The sequence below is a fragment of the Mercenaria mercenaria genome, chromosome 5, assembly GCF_021730395.1.
Source record: "Mercenaria mercenaria strain notata chromosome 5, MADL_Memer_1, whole genome shotgun sequence".
Classification (NCBI taxonomy): Eukaryota; Metazoa; Mollusca; class Bivalvia; order Venerida; family Veneridae; genus Mercenaria; species Mercenaria mercenaria.
Window position 1 is genome coordinate 61,581,520 of NC_069365.1, and position 21,546 is coordinate 61,603,065.

The window sequence follows — 21,546 nt, forward strand, 5'->3', positions numbered from 1 at the left end:
TTCAAAAACAAGTAGGTCAGTAAGTCTGGGCTAAGAACATTAAAGATGATAATTAAAATCTTTATCGAAAGATATAAAAGTTGTCCAAATTTCTATGCTGTTAAGATCGGTGTGCAAAACTGTATATGTCATCCAAATTTCAAGACAGTAGGTCAGTAGGTCAAGGTCACAGTCAAGTGACCCTTAATTACTTGGGGTCATCAGGTAATTATAATTAAACAGTCTAGGAAATATGATCAGATAATTTCATTTCGTAAATAAACTTACCCGACAGTACTGTATGGATTTCCTTTTCGTTTATTTTTCTCAATTCGCGCTTTAATACCGGAAGTAAAATTTGAGTTATCTACTCTTACTTCCGGGGCACGTGAAAATGTTTAGTTTCTTTTTTTCGGCGACCTGTTCGGTCGTGTTTTTCTCTATGCTCTTGATGGCTCAAGCCGAGGTGAATAGCAAAGGTTTACGCGAGGGAGGGGAAATTGTTCCCTCAGACTCAGAAAATCAGGAGTCGGGCAGTAATGCGCCGAAAACTCACAATAAACGTCGGTCGAGATACGACATACTAGAAGAACAATGGAAAAAAAAAATCTCGACCTTGGATAACAAGCTGGACGGTCTTATTGCCACAATCCAAGCTTCTGCAAATTCGACACAAAGTCAGAATAGTAGTAATTCACGGAAAAGGAGAAGTAAGTTCACGAAATCCCCATCAGTTTCAGACAGTTCTGATGAAGATGCAGTGTCTTTATATTCTCAAACTTGTCATTCACCATCACACAGTGAGAACAATTCTAGTGATGAGAATAACATAAACTCACCGTTGAATAAACATGACTTAAAAGAATCTACCAAAAAATGTTTGTATGAGATTTTTGGTGATGATGCCACAAATAAGAAGACTGTAAAAAAGGATGGCATTTGTGTTGACTTGTCTCAAAAGGAAGTGCTAGAAGACAGCTATCATTGCAAAACACCAAGACATTTAACTGCGTTCAGTGAGGAAAATTACAATTTATTTCCAGTGGATGAACAAACAGAATGTTACTTACAGGTACCTACACTGGACCCTTTAATTGAGAATCTGTTACTCAACAGGCATGGCTCTAAAGCATCGTTTAAGAAAAGCAAAGCAAAAACATAGTATTCACAACCGTGCAAGATGGTAGAAAAAACTGCTTACCGTGGACAACAAGCTGCTAGACTTGGTGTAGTTATGCAGTTATATGTTCAACAAAGTTTGGGTAATCTGGTACAATACTTGTCATCAGATGATTTTTCAAAAGACAATGCTATACAGTCAGTAAAGGACATTTTTGCGATCTCTACCAAATGTTTGGATCAGTTAGGCAGAACTGCTGCTTTTCATCACATAGTAAGACGTACTGTGGCTATGACAGACACTGGCATATATGGACTGGCAGATTCTTCTGACTTTGCTAATCTACCCTTATCAGGAGAAGGAGTGTTTGGCATAGGACTTGAACCGTTACTCAAAGCTCGTAAAGACAAAAAGAAACAGTTAGATGAAATGTTACCTGAACTGAAGAAAAGAGGGAGTAAAAGAAAATACTCACCAGATCGTGTGTCACAGTCAGAAGCTAAACAGCAGCACTATAGTATTTCTACTAGTACTACAAACACAAATTCATCAGGATGGAACAATTTTCGCATCCCTAGAGTACCAAGAGAACAGAGGGATCAGTCCTCCTTCAGAACTTCTGCTAAGTAGGACAAGTCTGGCTCCAAACAAGAATCCTTTCCCAAACGATCCTCGAGAGGAAGGATGGGAAAGCCAGCTCCACAATGACAATGTAAGTATCATTGCGCAATGTCCTCAGATACCTGTCGGTGGTCGAATTTCTCGATTTCTGAAAAATTGGAAACAAATAACAACAGACCAATGGGTTCTAGATTTAGTTCAAAATGGGTACAAGCTAGAATTCGAAGAAAAACCTCCGTTTTCAGGCATCAAACATACACAAGTTTCAGAAAAGCAACAAAACTTAATTCAGAAAGAAATACAAGATCTTTTAATGAAAAATGTGATAGAAGTAGTGACAAAACTCAGATTCATTCAGGTTTTTACAGCATGTTATTTCTAGTTCCCAAGAAAAACGGGGAAATGAGACCAGTTATAAACTTAAAACCACTCAACAGGTATTTGAGGAAAAAGCATTTCAAGATGGAAACAATGCAAAAAGTCCTAAATCTAGTTCAGAAAGGAGATTACGGCATAAATCTAGACCTAAAAGATGGTTATTTCCATTTAAAAATATTCAAAAATCACCGCAAAATCTTCGTTTTTGTTTCAAAGGAATAGTTTACCAGTTTCGGGCACTTTGCTTTGGCCCAACGTCAGCACCAAGGGTATTTTGCAAGATAATGTCAGTCATAATAGCATACCTGAGACAACGAGGACTTCGTCTGTCATCCTACCTCGACAATTGGTTAAGGCTGAACCAAACATACAAAAAGTTGTTAGAAGACAGAAAGTCAGTTCTAGATCTCCTTTTTCAACTAGGTTTAATTGTGAAAAAGAAAAAGTCATCGTTAGTTCCATCTCAGATATTTTCTTACATAGGGGGTCTGTTCAATATGAAGATGGGGCTAGTGTACCCCACACAATAAAGAATTTCAAAGCTCAAAATAGCAATGTTAAATGTACTGCAAGGCAATACATCAGCAAGACATTACCTAATTGTGTTGGGTACAATATTGTCTAGACCTGATTCCAAATGCAAGGTTGTTCATGAGACCAATTCAGCTCCACTTACTGCAAAATTGGAGTCCTGTCAGAATGTCTCTGTGTCATATAGTCCATTGACTCCTTTGCTCAAATACCATCTAAAATGGTGGCTTCAAGATCAGAACATTTTGAAGGGAAATTCAGTTTAACATGTTTCTTTTCCAGTCACTATAACCACAGATGCGAGTGGAACGTGGGGCTGGGGTGGTCACATGAACAACCTTACAGTGCAAGGCCGTTGGTCAAAGTTAGAGAAATTGCAACACATCAACATTCTGGAAATGAAAGCTGTAAAGTTAACTGTCCAACATTTTCTTCCTGCTCTAGAAAACAAGAATGTATTAATCAGATCGGACAACACCTCGGTATGTCAATACATCAATCGCCAGCGGGGTACACATTCACCAGCTCTATGTTGTCTGACTTGGGACTTGTGGGATTTAGCCCTGAGACACAATATGAGTCTCAAAGCAGCCCACATCATGGGGAAGTCCAACAACTTGGCAGACTTTTTGAGCAGGAAGAAAGTGCAGGATACAGAGTGGAGTCTGAACAAAACAGTGATAACACAAATTTTCAGTCAATGGGGTTATCCCCTCATAGATCTGTTTGCAAAATACAAGAACAAACAGACAACACTGTTTTGTTCATGGTTTCTACATCCCCAAGCTTTAGCACTGGATGCCCTGTCAATTGCATGGCAGAGCATGTTTGCATATGCATTTCCCCCCGTTCAGTTAATTCCGAAGGTTCTGAGTCACATGCAGCTGTTCCAGTGCAGGTTGATTCTCATAGCCCCAAATTGGCCGAGGCAGCATTGGTTCCCTCATCTGCTAAAAATGTTGATAGCAAGACCAATCAAATTACCAGTAATTCAGAATCTGTTGATACAAGGCAAAGGGAAAGTAATGCATCCAAATCTAGAGACATTGCAGTTGACTGCATGGCTACTATCGACAGAGCCTTCAGAACAAGAGGCTTTTCAGAAAACACTAGAAAGCTATTGGCCGCCTCATGGAGAAAAGGCACCCAAAAGGACTATAACTGTAAATTCAGAAAATTAAATAGTTGGTGTAGTGAACAAGAAATTGATCCCTATACTGCATCTCTAACAGACTGTGCCCATTTCCTCACTTTTTTGTTTGACAAAGGGTTAAAGTACAAAACAATTACGGGTTATAGGTCTATGCTGTCATCACTTTTAGCACCTGTTGAAAAATTTCCAGTTGGTCAACATCGTTTCATTATTAGATTACTGAGAGGTATCTTTAATCAAAGACCACCACTTAGAAAACTGGTACCTGAATGGGATTTACCTCTTGTTTTAGGATGTCTGAAGAAACCGCCTTTTGAGCCGATGAAAGAAGCCTCCTTGAAATATGTGACCTGGAAGACTTGTTTTTTGATAGCAATAACTTGTTTTCGTCGCTGCAGTGACATTCAAGCCTTACGTTTAGGTGAAGGAAACATAAATGTACAAAAGAAAGGACTAACTTTCCTACTTGCAGGTTTGTCAAAACAAGATAGACCTAATCATCATTCCAGGAAGATTTTTGTGCCATCTTTTCCAAGTAATAAATTGTTAGATCCAAAAAGAGCTATGACATACTATTTGAAGAAAACAGAATGTTTCAGAATTCAAGGCTCGGAAAATGAACTTAAACTCTTCTTGAGTGTTATTAAACCGCATGAACCAGTGTTGAGCCAAACTATTTCTAAATGGTTGGTCAATGTGATTAAGTTTGCATACAAAAAGAGCAATAAGCAGCTTGACAAAGTTAAAGGACACTCAACACATAGCATTGGCCCATCCTGGGCTCTTTTCAAGGGTGCCTCTTTAGATCAGGTTCTAGATGCGGCAGATTGGTCTTCTGAGACCACTTTTATCAAACATTACATGAAAAATGTGAATGTAAATATATTAGATTTTCATTGAAGTTGAGAAATTAAGGAAAATTTCTCTTAATGACTGTGTTTTGGAACAGTGATTCTTTTTTTCCAGCGAATTGCTGTTTGATTAAAACGTTGTTAATATATATTGTATACACAACTTTTTAAAAGGAACTGTATACAGACGGGTATCTTTATTGGATATGCTGTATAGCTGGGATTTACGTTTGTAAATACATTGATACACTGATAGTACAGTGTGTACATATATTCCATGATTTATTTGGATTCCTGGAGTTACCAAATGGATCCACCAGTTGATATCAGGATGTGAGAGACAGTTTTTATAGGATCACTTCATAGGTAAGTGTTCCTTAAATTTGCTTAAACTTTAACAATCCCTCCTCCTGACAGTACTGCTTGTTAATCTGGATTAATCCATACAGTACTGTCGGGTAAGTTTATTTACGAAATGAAAATTAAAAATTTGTACTCAAATTGAAGTTTTATGAGTAAATAATACTTACCCGACAGTACAATTATACCCAACCCATCCTTCCCCACATTGTTAAAGTTTCTAGAGGAATTGGTCGCCTCAATAGAAACTAAACATTTTCACGTGCCCCGGAAGTAAGAGTAGATAACTCAAATTTTACTTCCGGTATTAAAGAGCAAATTGAGAAAAATAAACGAAATGGAAATCCATACAGTACTGTCAGGTTAGTATTATTTACTCATAAAACTTCAATTTGAGTACAAATTTTTAATTTTTTGAAGTATTTTTCCCATATAACTCATATACAAGTGACCCCCGAGGCAGGGCCTCTTTTCACCCCAGGGGCATAATTTGAATAATCTTGTTAGAGAACAACTAGGCAATGCTATAGACCAAATATCAAAGGCCTAGGTCTTGAACTTTCAGACAAGAAGATTTTTTTCCCTATATAAATATGTTAAACTTGGGACCCCAGGGGCAGGGCCTCTTTTCATCCAAGGGGCATAATTTGAACAATCTTCATAGAGGATGATGTCATATGCCAAATATTGAGGCTCTACACTTTGCGGTTTTGGACAAGAAGAGAGTTCTGTGTGGAATACAATTCTTTGAACAACTTTTGAAGGGCACCACCCAATGAACATCCAGGCCAAGTTTCATCAACTTCCACCAAATGGTTTCAGAGGAGATGTTGTTTAAAGGAAAGTGTGGATCACAATAGCTCACCCTGAGCACTCAGGGCAGCTAAAACCAAGAACGTAAGTCAGTAGGTCACATTCATGGTCACTGAAATTCAGTTTTAAGAACAGTCTGCAAAACTGTACATGTCATCCAAATTTCAAGGCTGTATCTTAAACAAGGGGGCCCTGAAGGCCCTGTATCGCTAACCTGACCTAATTCTAACCCCCGATAACTGGCTTTTCCTTTGATTTGACCTAGTGGCCTCATCAAGATTAACATTCTGACCAAGTTTCATTAAGATATGGTCATAAATGTGGCCTCTAGAGTGTTAACAAGCTTTACATTTTATTTGACCTGGTGACCTAGTTTTTGACCCCATCTGACCCAGACTTAAACTTGACCTAAAGATCATCAAGATTAACATTCTGAACAAGTTTCATTAAGATATGGCCATGAATGTGGCCTCTATAGTGATAAGTAGCTTTTCCTTTGTTTGACCTGGTGACCTAGTTTTTGACCCCATCTGACCCAGATTTCAACTTGACCTGAAGATCATCAAGATTAATATTCTGATGAAGTTTCATTAAGATATGGTCATAAATGTGGCCTCTAGAGTGTTAACAAGCTTTTCCTTTGATTTGACCTGGTGATCTAGTTTTTGACCCAACATGACCCAGATTCAAACTTGACCTAAAGATCATCAAGGTTAACATTCTGACAAAGTTTCATTAAGATTGGGCCAAAATTGTGACCTCTACAGTGTTAACACGCTTTTCCTTTGATTTGACCTGGTGATCTAGTTTTTGACCCCAGATGATCCAATATCGAACTCATCCAAGATTTTATTGAGGGCAACATTCTGACCAAGTTTCATTAGATTGGGCCACAATTGTGACCTCTACAGTGTTAACAAGCTCTTCCTTTGATTTGACCTGGTGACCTAGTTTTTGTCCCCAGATGACCCAATATCGAACTCATCCAAGATTTTATTGAGAGAAACATTCTGACCAAGTTTCATTAAGATTGGGCCAAAATTGTGACCTCTAGAGTGTTAACAGTCAAATTGTTGATGACAGACGACGGACACAGGGCGATCACAAAAGCTCGCCTTGAGCACTTCATGCTCAGGTGAACTAAAAATGAAGAACTGATTCAAACTATGCATGCATGGAGTTGTTATTTAACACTTGTGAACTATTTAATCAACTAAAAAGTGATTAACAGTAGCATTTACTAGATATAACTACTGTGTATATTCTTATCCTGATATGAATCATGTGTAGGTAGCATTTACTAGATGTAACTACTGTGTCTATTCTTATACTGGTATGAACCTTGTGTAGATAGAATTTACTAGATGTAATTATTGTGTATATTCTTATACTGATATGAATCATGTGTAGGTAGCAATTTATTAAATGTAACTACAGTCAAGTCCACTTAATATGAACTCGCTTGATACGGATTTTCGGCTATAACGAACAAAAGCCGTATTCCCCAGCTGAATCCTATTTCTTTGTAAAATTATTTCGGAAATAGCGAACTCGCTTCATACGAATTTTCGGGAGATACGAACATATTTTGGAAGTTCCAATGAGCTAAAATGTTATGTTTCCATATTCTGATACAAACTAATTTTAGAAGTAACGGCAGCCATTTTTTTTTTTTTTTTGCTATGCTTGATGTTTTAACAGTTTGAATCTCTACAGTGCTGATATTTAGTCAAAGTGATTATCACCTGCATTAACACTATGTAAGCAGTTATTTTATTCATTACAATCGAGTCCAAGTAATAATGTCTTTAGTAGTTCAGCGATAATCACTTTCAATTGTACACCTCTCCATGAAAATATAATTTCATTGTACGTTTTAGGGCTATGTAGTGTACTTTTAGTATAAAAAATACAACAAAAAATTACAAGTTTTTTCAAGTAAATGTTTGAAATACCATGTGTAAAGTACATGTTGCAAAAATGCATTGACATATACAAGTAACTGTAGTCTTGTGTATCTATATGTGCTATAAACACTTGATGATTTTCATACATTTTTACATGTTTAAGTATGAATTTTGTTGAGTTATTTCATTGTAAACTGAACACACTCACTTAATCAGTTAAAACTACTAATGAGCATCTATTCACTACTGTATTTTTATTTATCGGAAGCTATTCACTGGTGATACTGCCCAACTTGCTCTGGCAACTTACCCAGGAGTCACACATTCGTTAATACGAATTTTATTTGATATGAGTATATTTCCCAGGTCCCGAAGAATTGGTATAAAGCGAGTTTGACTGTATTGTGTCTATTCTTATGCAGAATATGAACTTTGTGTAGGTAGTAATTTACTATAGTCTGTCCTACCTAATTTTGGACCTCAACTTTCGGCTGATATGAAAAAATGAAACGGGATCAAAGATCATAAAACATGTTTTTGTGAATAAAAAAAAAGTCACCCTCGAGAATTTCAAGGATTTTTGTAACAATTGTCTGGTTTTCCCATGCGGCTAAATTTCCATTTCTCTATGGGAATTCGCTGTTGTTTATTTCTGGTCGCCATTTATTCTATATTTTGGAGATTTTCGGGAAATTCCACGTGTTATTCCTCGGGGACATTTCAGACTTATTTTTTTACACTTAGCTATTTTTCCTCCCGTAACAGAAAGAATGGGTTTGAAATAGAATATACAATTTAGTATACAAACGAAATTTTGAAAAATGTAAAAATGAATAATAGAAAAAGAACTTACTTTGCACGAAAGAATCCTGCTATTAAGTATTCAGTTACAAATTCCTTTAATCATAATTCCATTTATCCTTAAATACTTTCAATCGCTGTCCAGTTCAATGCAAAATTTTCAAAGTCAGAAGTTTTACACAGAAAATCCATCATCTGAAAATTGATCCAGTCAATCTGCGGCGGTGTTTCGAAGAATTTCAGGCGAATAACTGAACTATGCATTTGAAACAATATCATTAATCACAGTATTTTTCAAATGCATTTGAAGAACCTGTACGATGCAAAGTAGTCAGCCGCTCCGGCCTTTCTTAGAACCTTCTACACATTTAACAAGCTCGCCATGACACAATAAACTTTTCAAACGCTAAATTCCAATTATGTCATACAATATATGACGTCATTAAATAGCTCGAGCGATCAAATGCATAGGCGGCACAGTATATGGGCTCTTTTACGCATATCAACCCCAACGACAATTAATTTAGTAAATATTGAAGCTAACTGAGTCCCAAAAATTAAGGAGGGTAAAGTAAATTAGTTGTCGACTGTGTCAGTCTGACTACGTGGATAAAATTTAAGTCAAAGGCGGGAATTGTTCAGTTTGCTGTAAGTCTGAGCCCAGACCTAAATCTGAGAAGAAAGTTAATTTGTTACCTAATTACTGTATAACATATCGACACTGCTAATTTAAAAGAAAACGTGTAAAAAGGGATTTTTCTATCACCGACAAAAAAAACAAAAAACAACCTTCCCATTACCGGTTATGGAAGGTGCGTTATATTTATTAATTTGAAATTTCGGCTTCTTACCTGTAAAGTATGGATGATTGTAAACTAGAATACCCGAAATTATTAAGGGCTGTCGAAGATCATGATAGAATATACAGGGTTTTCCCTCGGGTTTTTTATTTGGGAGTCCATGGACTCCCATGGCTGCTAATTTAAGGGTCCCTAATAATTTTGGGGGCCACAAATTATTGATCTTGAAAATGGAACATTATTACTAAAAAAAATTTATCCTAAAACCGAATGAACTTGTATCTTTTTAATTTAGATAGCAGCTGATTCAGTATTTCGGAATGGTATCTTTCAAAATGGCATGAGCTTCTCAATCCAGACTGATAACAAAAGGTGTGACAGTCTTTTTGTTATGATCAAATAGCCAGTAATTACCGGCAATTAAGTGTCAACTCGTGTCAATTATGTTGTTCACAGTTTGATCTTAGTTAAAGATAATACTCGATCCTTAATTAGTATCATAATTTTGTGATTTATTATATTTTTTCATCAAAATACTTTAAATTTATATGAAATTAATTTGTTTAATAGAAAAATAAACCATTCGATCTTTACGGAACGTACGGCAATCTAGATTTTAGCGTGTCAGTTAGCGCGGAGAGTAGTTTCCTTTACCAAAATGGCGAACATCGATAACAAAACTTGTTTGAAGTTGGAAAATCGTCTATACCTGTGTATAATGAGCACCCACGATTCGGGGATGGTCCCGGTGGTAAAAAAACTGCGCATTTTACATGGGTATCTGCGCAAAGGAAGCTTCAGTGCAAAGGAGTTTCGTGACCGATTTTGCGGGTCCAGTGGACGCAGAGGCACTACAAAATGCGAGTCCAAAGCAGTCAAAGCGCGTCAGGGACGCAGAAAACCTGCGTCCGGGAAAACCCTGAATATACATTGGCTCACATTCAATTAATGTTTACACCGACTAACGTTAATACATTTGGACAAATAAATGTCATACAGAAAATTCAAGAATAGTGGAAAATGTTCTGTATTAATAGTTGTATCTCACAAACATTTAAGTATTTGAAAAACATAAACATTGATCACATGCACAGATCATGAAGATCATTGAAATTTCGTCAAATATTTTGAACGGCACGTGTAGAGTAACTTCGGGTATATTCGGCACCTTAAGCATAAAAACGGTGAAGCAATTTTCGGTTCAGAATGATCGGTGCGAACATTTCATGAAAACGAAAGTAGACCTTTTCTGCGTCTTCAGTATAAAACGCTGCCCAGTGTTTGCATCTACATCGTCAATAGGATGGATATTTTTCTGATTGTTGTCGTCGTGTAAGTTCGACATCTTTCGGGCAAATTCGGCACCCTGGTAGAGTTTTAAAAAAATATACAAGTTGAAGATTTATCTTTTTTATATAGCTACATTAAAAACAGCAAATGTCGCAATAGACATAACACAACAGTTTTTATGCTGACGAGTAGGCTCTAATTTTTTCAGATTGCATAACTCGATCAAGCTATAAAAAGTAAAACAAAAGAATAATCTTTATTAATTGTTCAGCAGATTATACAAACGCCGGCTAATTGTTTCGGGAAACAATAAAATATAGCCTCGTTAATTATGTTTATTTATTTATTCGCTGCTGCCTTCTTTTTTGACAATGGTACCATTTTCTACCATCTGAACGGTGGGGGCAAGTTTTGATGGAGAGTAAGAGCTCTGCAACACTTCGCACGAATTTGTCTGGACATTTTAATTTCAAATAAGGCGTATTTGTTACCGAAACCTTTGGGTTACTCGGCTATGATTGTTTTAAATAACGATGATATGTTCTTATTATATCCTATTCAATATATTTTACTTTGCACAAATTTTGATTGTCTAATTAATTGTCATAAATTCGTACTGGTCCCAGATGTAAATATGTGCACGCTAATTAAATGCACAGGTGCTTTTTTAATGCACAAATCAGTGACGTAATTAGCGACGTCAGCTTAGGTTAACATACTTTAAGAATCTGCGTGGACAAAATTAGGAAAGCATGGATATGGTTAAGAAACACACTTAAACCATTTGTATGCCGTAAATATCCTTTAAAGACGATATAATCGAATAATTTTGATAGTATGTCGAATTTGCACAACAGTGTTATATCTTGTCGTGCAAATTCGTCACCCCTAGCCAAGGTCATGCTTGGAAACCGGGGAATATTATTTGTTTCTAAATATCAACATCAAATATATTTCTGTTTGTATTTCGGTTAAGTAAAGTCAAAATGCAATTGTAAGAATAGTTTTAAATACCTTAGCTCCGCTGACCATTCTTACAGAAAACTGTAACTACGATTTTCGTTCAAAATGAATTTGAATGTCGAAGTTACCCGATGCGCGTATCGGAAAAGGAAAGAAAGCCTGTGTGATCAAAATGTTCTCATGATGTCATATACAAATATGACGTCATATAAATTACTTAAGAAAAATTATTCAAGGACATTATGGGTTTTTCCACGTGGATATTAATTCAATGTGTCGAATATACACGACTGTCGAATTTTCCCGAAGTTACTCTAGTATAAATATTAAAGTGACAGTGAGATTTATATGCCTTTAAATTAGAATTTTAACAGTTCTGGGGCGTATTTATATTGTCCGCCGTTACTTAATTTGGCTTCTCGGCCATGTGGTTGAGTCTGTTTACTTCGAATCACTTGCCCCTAAACGCCGGTGACTAGAAACAGTCCTTAGTGTATAAAATTCTTTCATGTTCGGAAGCCATCCAGCTGGCTTTCGGAAGGTCTGTAGATCCGCTTGTCCATGATAAAATAATGCACGGTGGGAAACCTAGGTTCTTATTCCGCCACCAAAAGCTGGAAAGTTGCCATTATGACTTAAATTGTGTCGGTGTGACGTAAAACCAAGCGTAAAAGTAACAATACGAATGTATCGCTGTTAAAAGCATTTTGTCAACATAAGTTCTGAAGTTACATGAGATTCCGTATGATATATGCAACGAAAATCTATTTGGCATGTGACTATATCACGGCATATACATGGCCACAGTAATATTCTGTGTATATAGATTTCTATTTTGCATTAGTTGTGGCCATGGATACCGTCATTTTTGCCAGAGTATATTTGACCGCACGAAAAAAAGTTATAGGACAAAATGCATAAATTTGCGCGTACATATTCTAAAACGATTTCGGCTTCAGCCAATTTGTTTTCTGAAAAATGACGGTCTTATAATGCACTAAATCATACATGTGATACGTCCCGGATTGTCCGGGATTGTCCCGGAAATTACATACTCGTCCCGGTGTCCTGGACCGTCTTAAAATGTCCCGGAAAAATAAAAATACAGGAACAAATAAAAACAATCCCCCAAAAAACTTGTTTTTGTCTATAATTTGTTAAATTTTACACAATAAACAGTCCCCGTTGTCACATTGTTTATTCCTAATCACTTTCATGCCCTCGAGCGGGCGAGCGGGACACGTGTTGATTAAGCCTGCTTTGATCACGCGACGATCTTTTGATGACACTGATTAAGTTACAGTCAGTTATTATGATGACCCTGATTAAGAACTGACAGGATTATGCAATCAATAACTGTTTTATGATAGTTAAATTAGGAACAATCGTCGTAAATCTCTTTGTTTTTAGCACGTTGGCGGTAAAGCTACATGTAGCCTTAATGGAAGAGATTATTGAAAACGGTCAATTAAACGATAATTATTTTAAAAGGTTGTGATTATTTAAGATCTAGATCGATTGTCACACATATTTTAAATTAAAATGCTGAATGCCTTTGCCGACCGACCCATGAAATTTTAGACTGAATATCTATATAAAGTTTGAATTGCTACAAACCCTGTTTTTTTCTTTCTTTTTTTGCATTCAACGTGTTTGTGGTTGAATTTACATTAAAGTTATGTACTGCCCTGTTTGTAATAGAAGTAAACGTTTCGTATACGTACCTTTTGGCGAAAAAAAAAACAACAACAAAAACATGTGTGTTTTATATCATAGAAAATGAAAGTAATTGACGCGCTTGAACATGCATCTTTTATCTGGCTGAAGAACAAAGTACCCCTTCAAAAGGTCATATGAGTCGCGCCATAAGAAAACCAACATAGGGCATTTGCGACCAGTATCCGCGCATTCTGGTCAGGATCCATGCTGTTCGCTAACAGTTTCTCTAATTGCAATATGCTTTGAACAGCATGGATCCTGACCAGATTGCGCGGATACTGGTCGCAAATGCACTATGTTGGGTTTCTCATGGCGCGGCTCATATTTTTATTTTGTCTATAGATCTACCATGCCTATCAATAGCACAGAAATGTTTAACATGCCCCCACTCTACTTTGGATTTCACTGAACGGCCGAGCATGAATATTAAAGATGCGAGGATGGAATTGAAAAATTGGTATTATGTTATTATAAAGAATAAAGGCAATTATTAATTTGTTTACCGTAGTCCCTTATACTAAGCGGTTGTCTCAAATTGAAATATGTATATTTTAAACCATTAATTGCATTGACGAATATGTTTTACCTAGATCGAACGGTCACTAAAATAGTGGACATAAAGGTAACAGAAAGCAAACGTGTATTCATGATATTGACAAACAACCTTTTAACAAACTGTTATCAACCAAACTTTTGATACGATTATAAACAAAGGTAACCCATAATGAAAATGAGTTAAATGAGTTGCGCGCATCTCCGCTGTCCCCACCTCTATTATGATATCTACGGCTGAAACAATGATATGCACTTGACTTGAGACATGTATTTATTTTACGTCAATGCAATGAGTATTCAGAAAAAAAAGCTAAAACCCTGAAACGGAAATAACTGATTAATTTGAAGTAAAATTTTAATTCAGGGTCTTCTGTACAAGAAAATCCTACAAGTTTTGAACAAAGCTTGTTTTAATTTTCCATGTCTGTTATTCAACAATAAATATATCAGACGTCGCTAACTGTGAGCAAACCCCCAAATGACGTTTGTATGGACGCCGCCATATTGAAATGGACGTCGCGTCATTTTACAATGCAAGTCTATGGGGAAAAACATAAAATCTTGATTTTTAACTTCATTTTACATTTTTTCAAAAAATTGAAAAAGGTGCCTAGAGATATTAACCGTCTGGTATTAACAATGTCATTTTTGACAATTTTATATACAGTATAAATAAATTATGGGAGGTCCAAAATAAGGTGGGACAGACTATAGATGCAACTATTATGTATATTCTTATCTTGATATGAACCTTGTGTAGGTAGCATTTATTAGATGTAACTACTGTGTATTACTGTGTATATTCTTATCCTGATATGAATCTTGTGTAGGTAGCACTTACTAGATGTAACTATTGTGTATATTCTTATCCTGATATGACCTTGTATAGGTAGCATTTACTAGATGTAACTATTGTGTATATTCTTAACCTGATATGAATCATGTGTAGGCAGCATTTACCAAATGTAACTATTGTGTATATTCTTATCCTGGTATGAACCTTGTGTAGGCAGCATTTACTAGATGTAACTATTGTGTATATTCTTATCCTGATATGACCTTGTATAGGTAGCATTTACTAGATGTAACTATTGTGTATATTCTTATCCTGATATGAATCATGTGTAGGCAGCATTTACAAGATGTAACTATTGTGTATATTCTTATACTGGTATGAACCTTGTGTAGGTAGCATTTACAAGATGTAACTATTGTGTATATTCTTATCCTGATATGACCTTGTATAGGTAGCATTTACTAGATGTAACTATTGTGTATATTCTTAACCTGATATGAATCATGTGTAGGCAGCATTTACAAGATGTAACTATTGTGTATATTCTTATACTGGTATGAACCTTGTGTAGGTAGCATTTACAAGATGTAACTATTGTGTATATTCTTATCCTGAAATGACCTGGTATAGGTAGCATTTACTAGATGTAACTATTGTGTATATTCTTATCCTGATATGAATCATGTGTAGGCAGCAATTACAAGATATAACTTCTGTGTATATTCTTATCCTGATATGAATCATGTGTAGGTAGCACTTACTAGATGTAACTATTGTGTATATTCTTAACCTGATATGAATCATGTGTAGGCAGCATTTACTAAATGTAACTATTGTGTATATTCTTATACTGGTATGAACCTTGTGTAGGCAGCATTTACTAGATGTAACTATTGTGTATATTCTTATCCTGATATGACCTTGTATAGGTAGCATTTACTAGATGTAACTATTGTGTATATTCTTAACCTGATATGAATCATGTGTAGGCAGCATTTACAAGATGTAACTTTTGTGTATATTCTTATACTGGTATGAACCTTGTGTAGGTAGCATTTACTAGATGTAACTATTGTGTATATTCTTATCCTGATATGACCTTGTATAGGTAGCATTTACTAGATGTAACTATTGTGTATATTCTTAACCTGATATGAATCATGTGTAGGCAGCATTTACAAGATGTAACTATTGTGTATATTCTTATACTGGTATGAACCTTGTGTAGGTAGCATTTACAAGATGTAACTATTGTGTATATTCTTATCCTGAAATGACCTGGTATAGGTAGCATTTACTAGATGTAACTATTGTGTATATTCTTATCCTGATATGAATCATGTGTAGGCAGCATTTACAAGATGTAACTACTGTGTATATTCTTATCCTGATATGAATCATGTGTAGGTAGCATTTACTAAATGTATCTATTGTGTATATTCATATGGTGTAGGTAGCATTTACTAGATGTAACTATTGTGTATATTCTTATCATGATATGAACCTTGTGTAGGTAGCATTTACTAGATGTATCTATTGTGTATATTCATATGGTATAGGTAGCATTTACTAGATGTAACTATTGTGTATATTCTTATCATGATATGAACCTTGTGTAGGTAGCATTTACTAGATGTAACTATTGGGTATATTCTTATCCTGATATGAATCATGTGTAGGTAGCATTTACTAGATGTAACTATTGTGTATATTCTTATCCTGATATGAATCATGTGTAGGTAGCATTTACTAGATGTAACTACTGTGTATATTCTTATCCTGATATGAACCTTGTGTAGGTAGCATTTACTAGATGTAACTACTGTGTATATTCTTATCCTGATATGAATCATGTGTAGGTAGCATTTACTAGATGTATCTATTGTGTATATTCATATGGTGTAGGTAGCATTTACTAGATGTAACTATTGTGTATATTCTTATCATGATATGAACCTTGTGAAGGTAGCATTTACTAGATGTAACTATTGTGTATATTCTTATCCTGATATGAATCATGTGTAGGTAGCATTTACTAGATGTAACTATTGTGTATATTCTTATCATGATATGAACCTTGTGTAGGTAGCATTTACAAGATGTAACTATTGTGTATATTCTTATCCTGATATGAACCATGTGTAGGTAGCATTTACTAGATGTAACTATTGTGTATATTCTTATCCTGATATGACCTTGTATAGGTAGCATTTACTAGATGTAACTATTGTGCATATTCTTATCCTGATATGACCTTGTCTAGGTAGCACTTACTAGATGTAACTATTGTGTATATTCATATCCTGATATGAATCATGTGTAGGTAGCACTTACTAGATGTAACTATTGTGTATATTCATATCCTGATATGAATCATGTGTAAGTAGCACTTACTAGATGTAACTATTGTGTATATTCTTATCCTGATATGAACCTTGTGTAGGTAGCACTTACTAGATGTAACTATTGTGTATATTCTTATCCTGATATGAACCTTGTGTAGGTAGCATTTACTTGATGTAACTATTGTGTATATTCTTATCCTGATATGAATCATGTGTAGGTAGCATTTACTAGATGTAACTACTGTGTATATTCTTATCCTAATATGACCTTTTATAGATAGCATTTACTAGATGTAACTATTGTGTATATTCTTATACTGATAGGAACCTTGTGTAGGTAGCATTTACTAGATGTAACTATTGTGTATATTCTTATCCTGATATGAATCATGTGTAGGTAGCATTTACTAGATGTAACTACTGTGTATATTCTTATCCTGAAATGAATCATGTGTAGGTAGCATTTACTAGATGTAACTACTGTGTATATTATTATCCTGAAATGAATCATGTGTAGGTAGCATTTACTAGATGTAACTACTGTGTATATTCTTATCCTGATATGAACCAGGGTTGTAGGAATGCTAATGCTAATGGTAATGCATTAGTAATGCATTATTTTTTTCAAATAATGCCAAGTAATGATTAATGCCACAATTTTAGCATTGAAAATAATGCTAATTTAATGCCAAAGTAAATAATGCTAATGCTAATGCTTAGCATTACTTAGGCATTATTTTCTGTATCACTGGAAAAAAAATAATACACATGTATGCTGTTATTTATACAGGTTACAGCAGTTCTCTAATAGATTTTTGCTTGATTTTAATAACTGTCTGATGATATAATTGCCTTTTGTTCAATGTACACCTGAAAGATTTTGAAAAATATATTTAAAACCTTGGACAACTCCAAGGTGCATATTTATAATAGCCATAGAAATGTGACATAATTAGATTTGTCACCCAAAATATCAAACAGCATCTATTATCTTTTGACACCTTTTTATCAGTTAACACTATGCCACTGATAGTGATGTTTAAGACCTGTTTAAGGCAGCTAGCTTTTACATGTCATGTTAAATTAGGCTGTTAAAGAGCCATTAAACAGGTACTTGACATTCTCTAACAATTTAAATGCTCATGCATGCTGTACTTCCAACATTAGGTATTTTTTTTTTTTTTTTTTTATAAAGTAATGGTAAAAGAAAAAAATCAGATATAATACAAGGAAGTCATACAAGTATTTAACTATTCATGTAGACGACCTAGGTAAACTAAAATGATTTAATGAAAAACAGTGTATGTGATAATAACATGCAATGATTCTCAAAAAGTAATGCTAATGCTAATGCACCCTATGTAATGCTAATTTAATGCATTATTTTGATAAAAATGAGTAATGCTAATGCTAATTTAATGCCATCTTTTTCCAAGTAATGCTAATTTAATGCATTACTATTGCAAGTAATTATTAACAACCCTGATATGAACCTTGTGTAGGCCTGCAGTTAATCTTGAAGATGTTCTTCTCCATCAAAACAACTGTGCACACTGCACAGACCAACCTGCTACAGACAGGACTTCTTAGATTCCAGCTCATTGTGCACTCAGCTTATTCACCAGACCTTGCCCCAATGGATTTTTGGGAGTTTCCCGCTGTCAAGTTGGCTCTTAATGGCTAAAGATTGAATCCTTTCTGGAACTGTCCCGCACTGTGCATGGTCTTTACTAGAGTGTACATTATATACTGACATGTTCCCCCAGTAGATTGCTAGACATAAAAATGTGTTTTTTGTAAGGGCGATTACTTGGAAAAGTGACAGTCTTGAGCACTTGTCAAACTGTTGTCACACACAACATTGCTGATGTCATTTACTGTAATGCCTGATACTAGCTTTGTGTTTATCTAAATGTTTTCAGTGTTTGATGTACTTCCGTCTTGAAATTTTCAGGAACTGTGCAATCAAGATTGAACAACTAAATATATAAATTCTACAAATGTTGTATAAAAGAAAGAAAAGAAAGTTGCAGACCCAGGCTGGTTAATTCTGGATCACCCCTCATATATTTTTATCCTGGTATGAATCTTGTGTAAGTAGCATAGCTAGGTGTAACTAATGTGTATAATCTCATCCTATACAAACTCCTTGTGTTTGAACCTCCTGTCAAGCACAAGCCACTTCTGTGTTGTCAACTACCCTTATTTATGGTCTTTTGTATCTGCAATAATGAAATTTGAAAATCTAATTTCTAATCCATATTTACATTAACTACATGTATTGAATGAAAGCTTAAATGAAACTCATCTTCAAATAATCCGCCCACAATAGAATGTAAACATCCTTGTTGAAAGTTGCCACAGAGAAAGAGTCATTAATTACAGCATGGAGACATGGCACTTAAATGACTAACTAGAAAATTACAAAAATTCTAATATCTATAATTATGAAAAAACTTTTTATTGAAGGTTACAATTAATTAACCTTTATTTATCATAATGACAGATATTGCCAATTCTTCTTCTGTTTAAAGTATTCTAAAAGATTTGTTAACATTTTAAATTACCTTAAAGGACTGAATAAGGCAATCCAACACGAACAAAGCAAATCATAAAATCCTGATTAATGTTGTTCATTTTCAATATGAAAATAAATCAAATATAGCTGTTCATATCTCCCCATGTTTACTGTTTGTTTTTCCCTCATTTTCTTATCTTATCTTGAATTATGCATATACTGCATAGCTTCATTTATAATGTTGTCTTCAAGTCAAATTGGTAATGACTTTTCTTTTATAGGACAGGGTATTAAGCACAGTTTGACTCTAAAGTGCATTGTGATTTTATAAGGCTATTTTCAATACTTCTTATATCCCTTTTATTTTCATTTTCAAATACTGATATCTTGTAATGAATTTCAACCTAAAAATGATAAAGTCTGTGTGAAACTTGTTTTCACATTTTACTATGACTTCATCTTGTTTTTGATTGTGTCCAAGATCACACTGACAGTACTGGTAACCTATTTAACATTGAAATTTGCTTTGCTGTTTGAAATGGTTGAAATGCCAATAGTTACTTGATAGCTTTAAAGTTTCTTATTAATATCCGAGAAGGTGTTTTTTTCTAACTGAGTGATTAAGGTGTCAGCAGCTCTACCAGGAGAATATGGGTTTGAGTCCCACTTCCTTAATGACTGCATCTTCTGCACGACTGTATGTTAAGGGAAAGAACTTTAGGAGAATTGTACTCTTTGTATATCAGAGTTACTACCCTTCATGAACACACCGTACATCTGTATTTTTTTAATGCTAACTAGATGTGAGTCCAAAGGACGTTGGTGCCCCTACTTCTTGTCACTACATGTTTTCATGACTAGGTAATCAAGAGGGCTATGATGGCCCTATATGTCGCTCACCAGAGTTGATCTAGCCAACTGACCTAGTTTTTTACCCCACATGAGCCAGTTTCGAATTCAACCTAGAGATCATCAAGACAAACATTCTGACCAAGTTTCATAAAGATTGAGTCACAACTGTAGCCTTTAGAGTGTTCACAAACTTTTCCTTTGATCTGACCATGTGACCTAGTTTTTGACCCTAAATGACCCAGATTAAAACTTGACTTAGAGATCATCAAGACGAACATTCTGACAAAGTTTCATAAAGACTGAGTCATAACTGTGGCCTAAAGAAGGTTCACAAGCTTTTCCTTTGATCTGGCCTACTGATCTACTTTTTGACCCCGCATGACCCAGTTTCAAAATTGACCTAGAGTTCATCAAGGCAAACATTCTGACAATGTTTCATAAATATTGGGTCACAACTGTGACCTCTAGAGTGTTCACAAGCTTTTCCTTTGACCTGGCCTACTGACCTAGTTTTTGACCTTACATGACCCAAATCTAAACTTGACCTAAAGGTCATCAAGACAAACATTCTGATCAAATTTCATAAAGATTGACTCAAAACATTGGCCTCTAAGTGTTCACAAGCTTTTCCTTTGATCTTGCCTACTGACCTAGATTTTGACCCAACATGACCCAGATTCTAAATTAGCCTAGAGATCATCAAGACAAACATTCTGACCAAATTTCATAAAGATTTGGTCACAACTGTGGCCTCTAGAGTGTTCACAAGCTTTTCCTTTGATTTGAATGGGTGACCTAGTTTTTGACCCAACATGACCCAGATTCGAACTTGACCTAGAAATCAACAAGACTAACATTCTAACCAAGTTTCATAAAGATTGGGTCACAAATTTAGCCTCTAGTGTTCACAAGATGTCCTTTGATCTGGCTTACTGACCTAGTTTTTGACCCCACATGACCCAGTTTCGAACTTGACCTAGAGATCATCAAGACTAACATTCTGACCAAGTTGCATAAAGATTGGGTCACAAATGTGGCCTCTAGAGTGTTCACAAGCTTTTCCTTTGATCTGGCCTACTGACCTAGTTTTTGACCCCACATGACCTAGTTTCGCACATGACCAAGAGATCATCAAGACAAACATTCTGACCAAGTTTCATAAAGATTGGATCACAAATGTGGCCTCTAGAGTGT

At 35.3% G+C, this 21,546-nt stretch overlaps 2 protein-coding genes across 2 annotated transcripts; both read left to right on the plus strand.

Moving 5' to 3' along the window:
- The first annotated feature begins 375 nt into the window (after positions 1–375).
- LOC128557097 (uncharacterized) lies at positions 376–5,300 on the plus strand. Its single transcript, XM_053543751.1, has 2 exons — positions 376–1,811; positions 4,075–5,300. The coding sequence occupies exon 1, from the start codon at positions 422–424 to the stop codon at positions 1,139–1,141; it is 720 nt and encodes a 239-aa protein (XP_053399726.1). The 5' UTR covers positions 376–421; the 3' UTR covers positions 1,142–1,811; positions 4,075–5,300.
- LOC123558463 (uncharacterized) lies at positions 1,804–4,682 on the plus strand. The gene is made up of 3 exons (XM_045350340.2): positions 1,804–1,811; positions 2,103–2,255; positions 2,912–4,682. The coding sequence occupies exons 1-3, from the start codon at positions 1,804–1,806 to the stop codon at positions 4,680–4,682; spliced, it is 1,932 nt and encodes a 643-aa protein (XP_045206275.2).
- Positions 5,301–21,546: the final 16,246 nt, after the last annotated feature.

Bases quoted from the DNA above. Each gene is read 5' to 3' on its own strand.
- LOC128557097 (XM_053543751.1), top strand. From the start codon at position 422: ATGCTCTTGATGGCTCAAGCCGAGGTGAATAGCAAAGGTTTACGCGAG.
- LOC123558463 (XM_045350340.2), top strand. The intron at 2,256-2,911 runs GTTATTTCCATT...TTTCTTTTCCAG, and splicing joins AAATCTAGACCTAAAAGATG to TCACTATAACCACAGATGCG.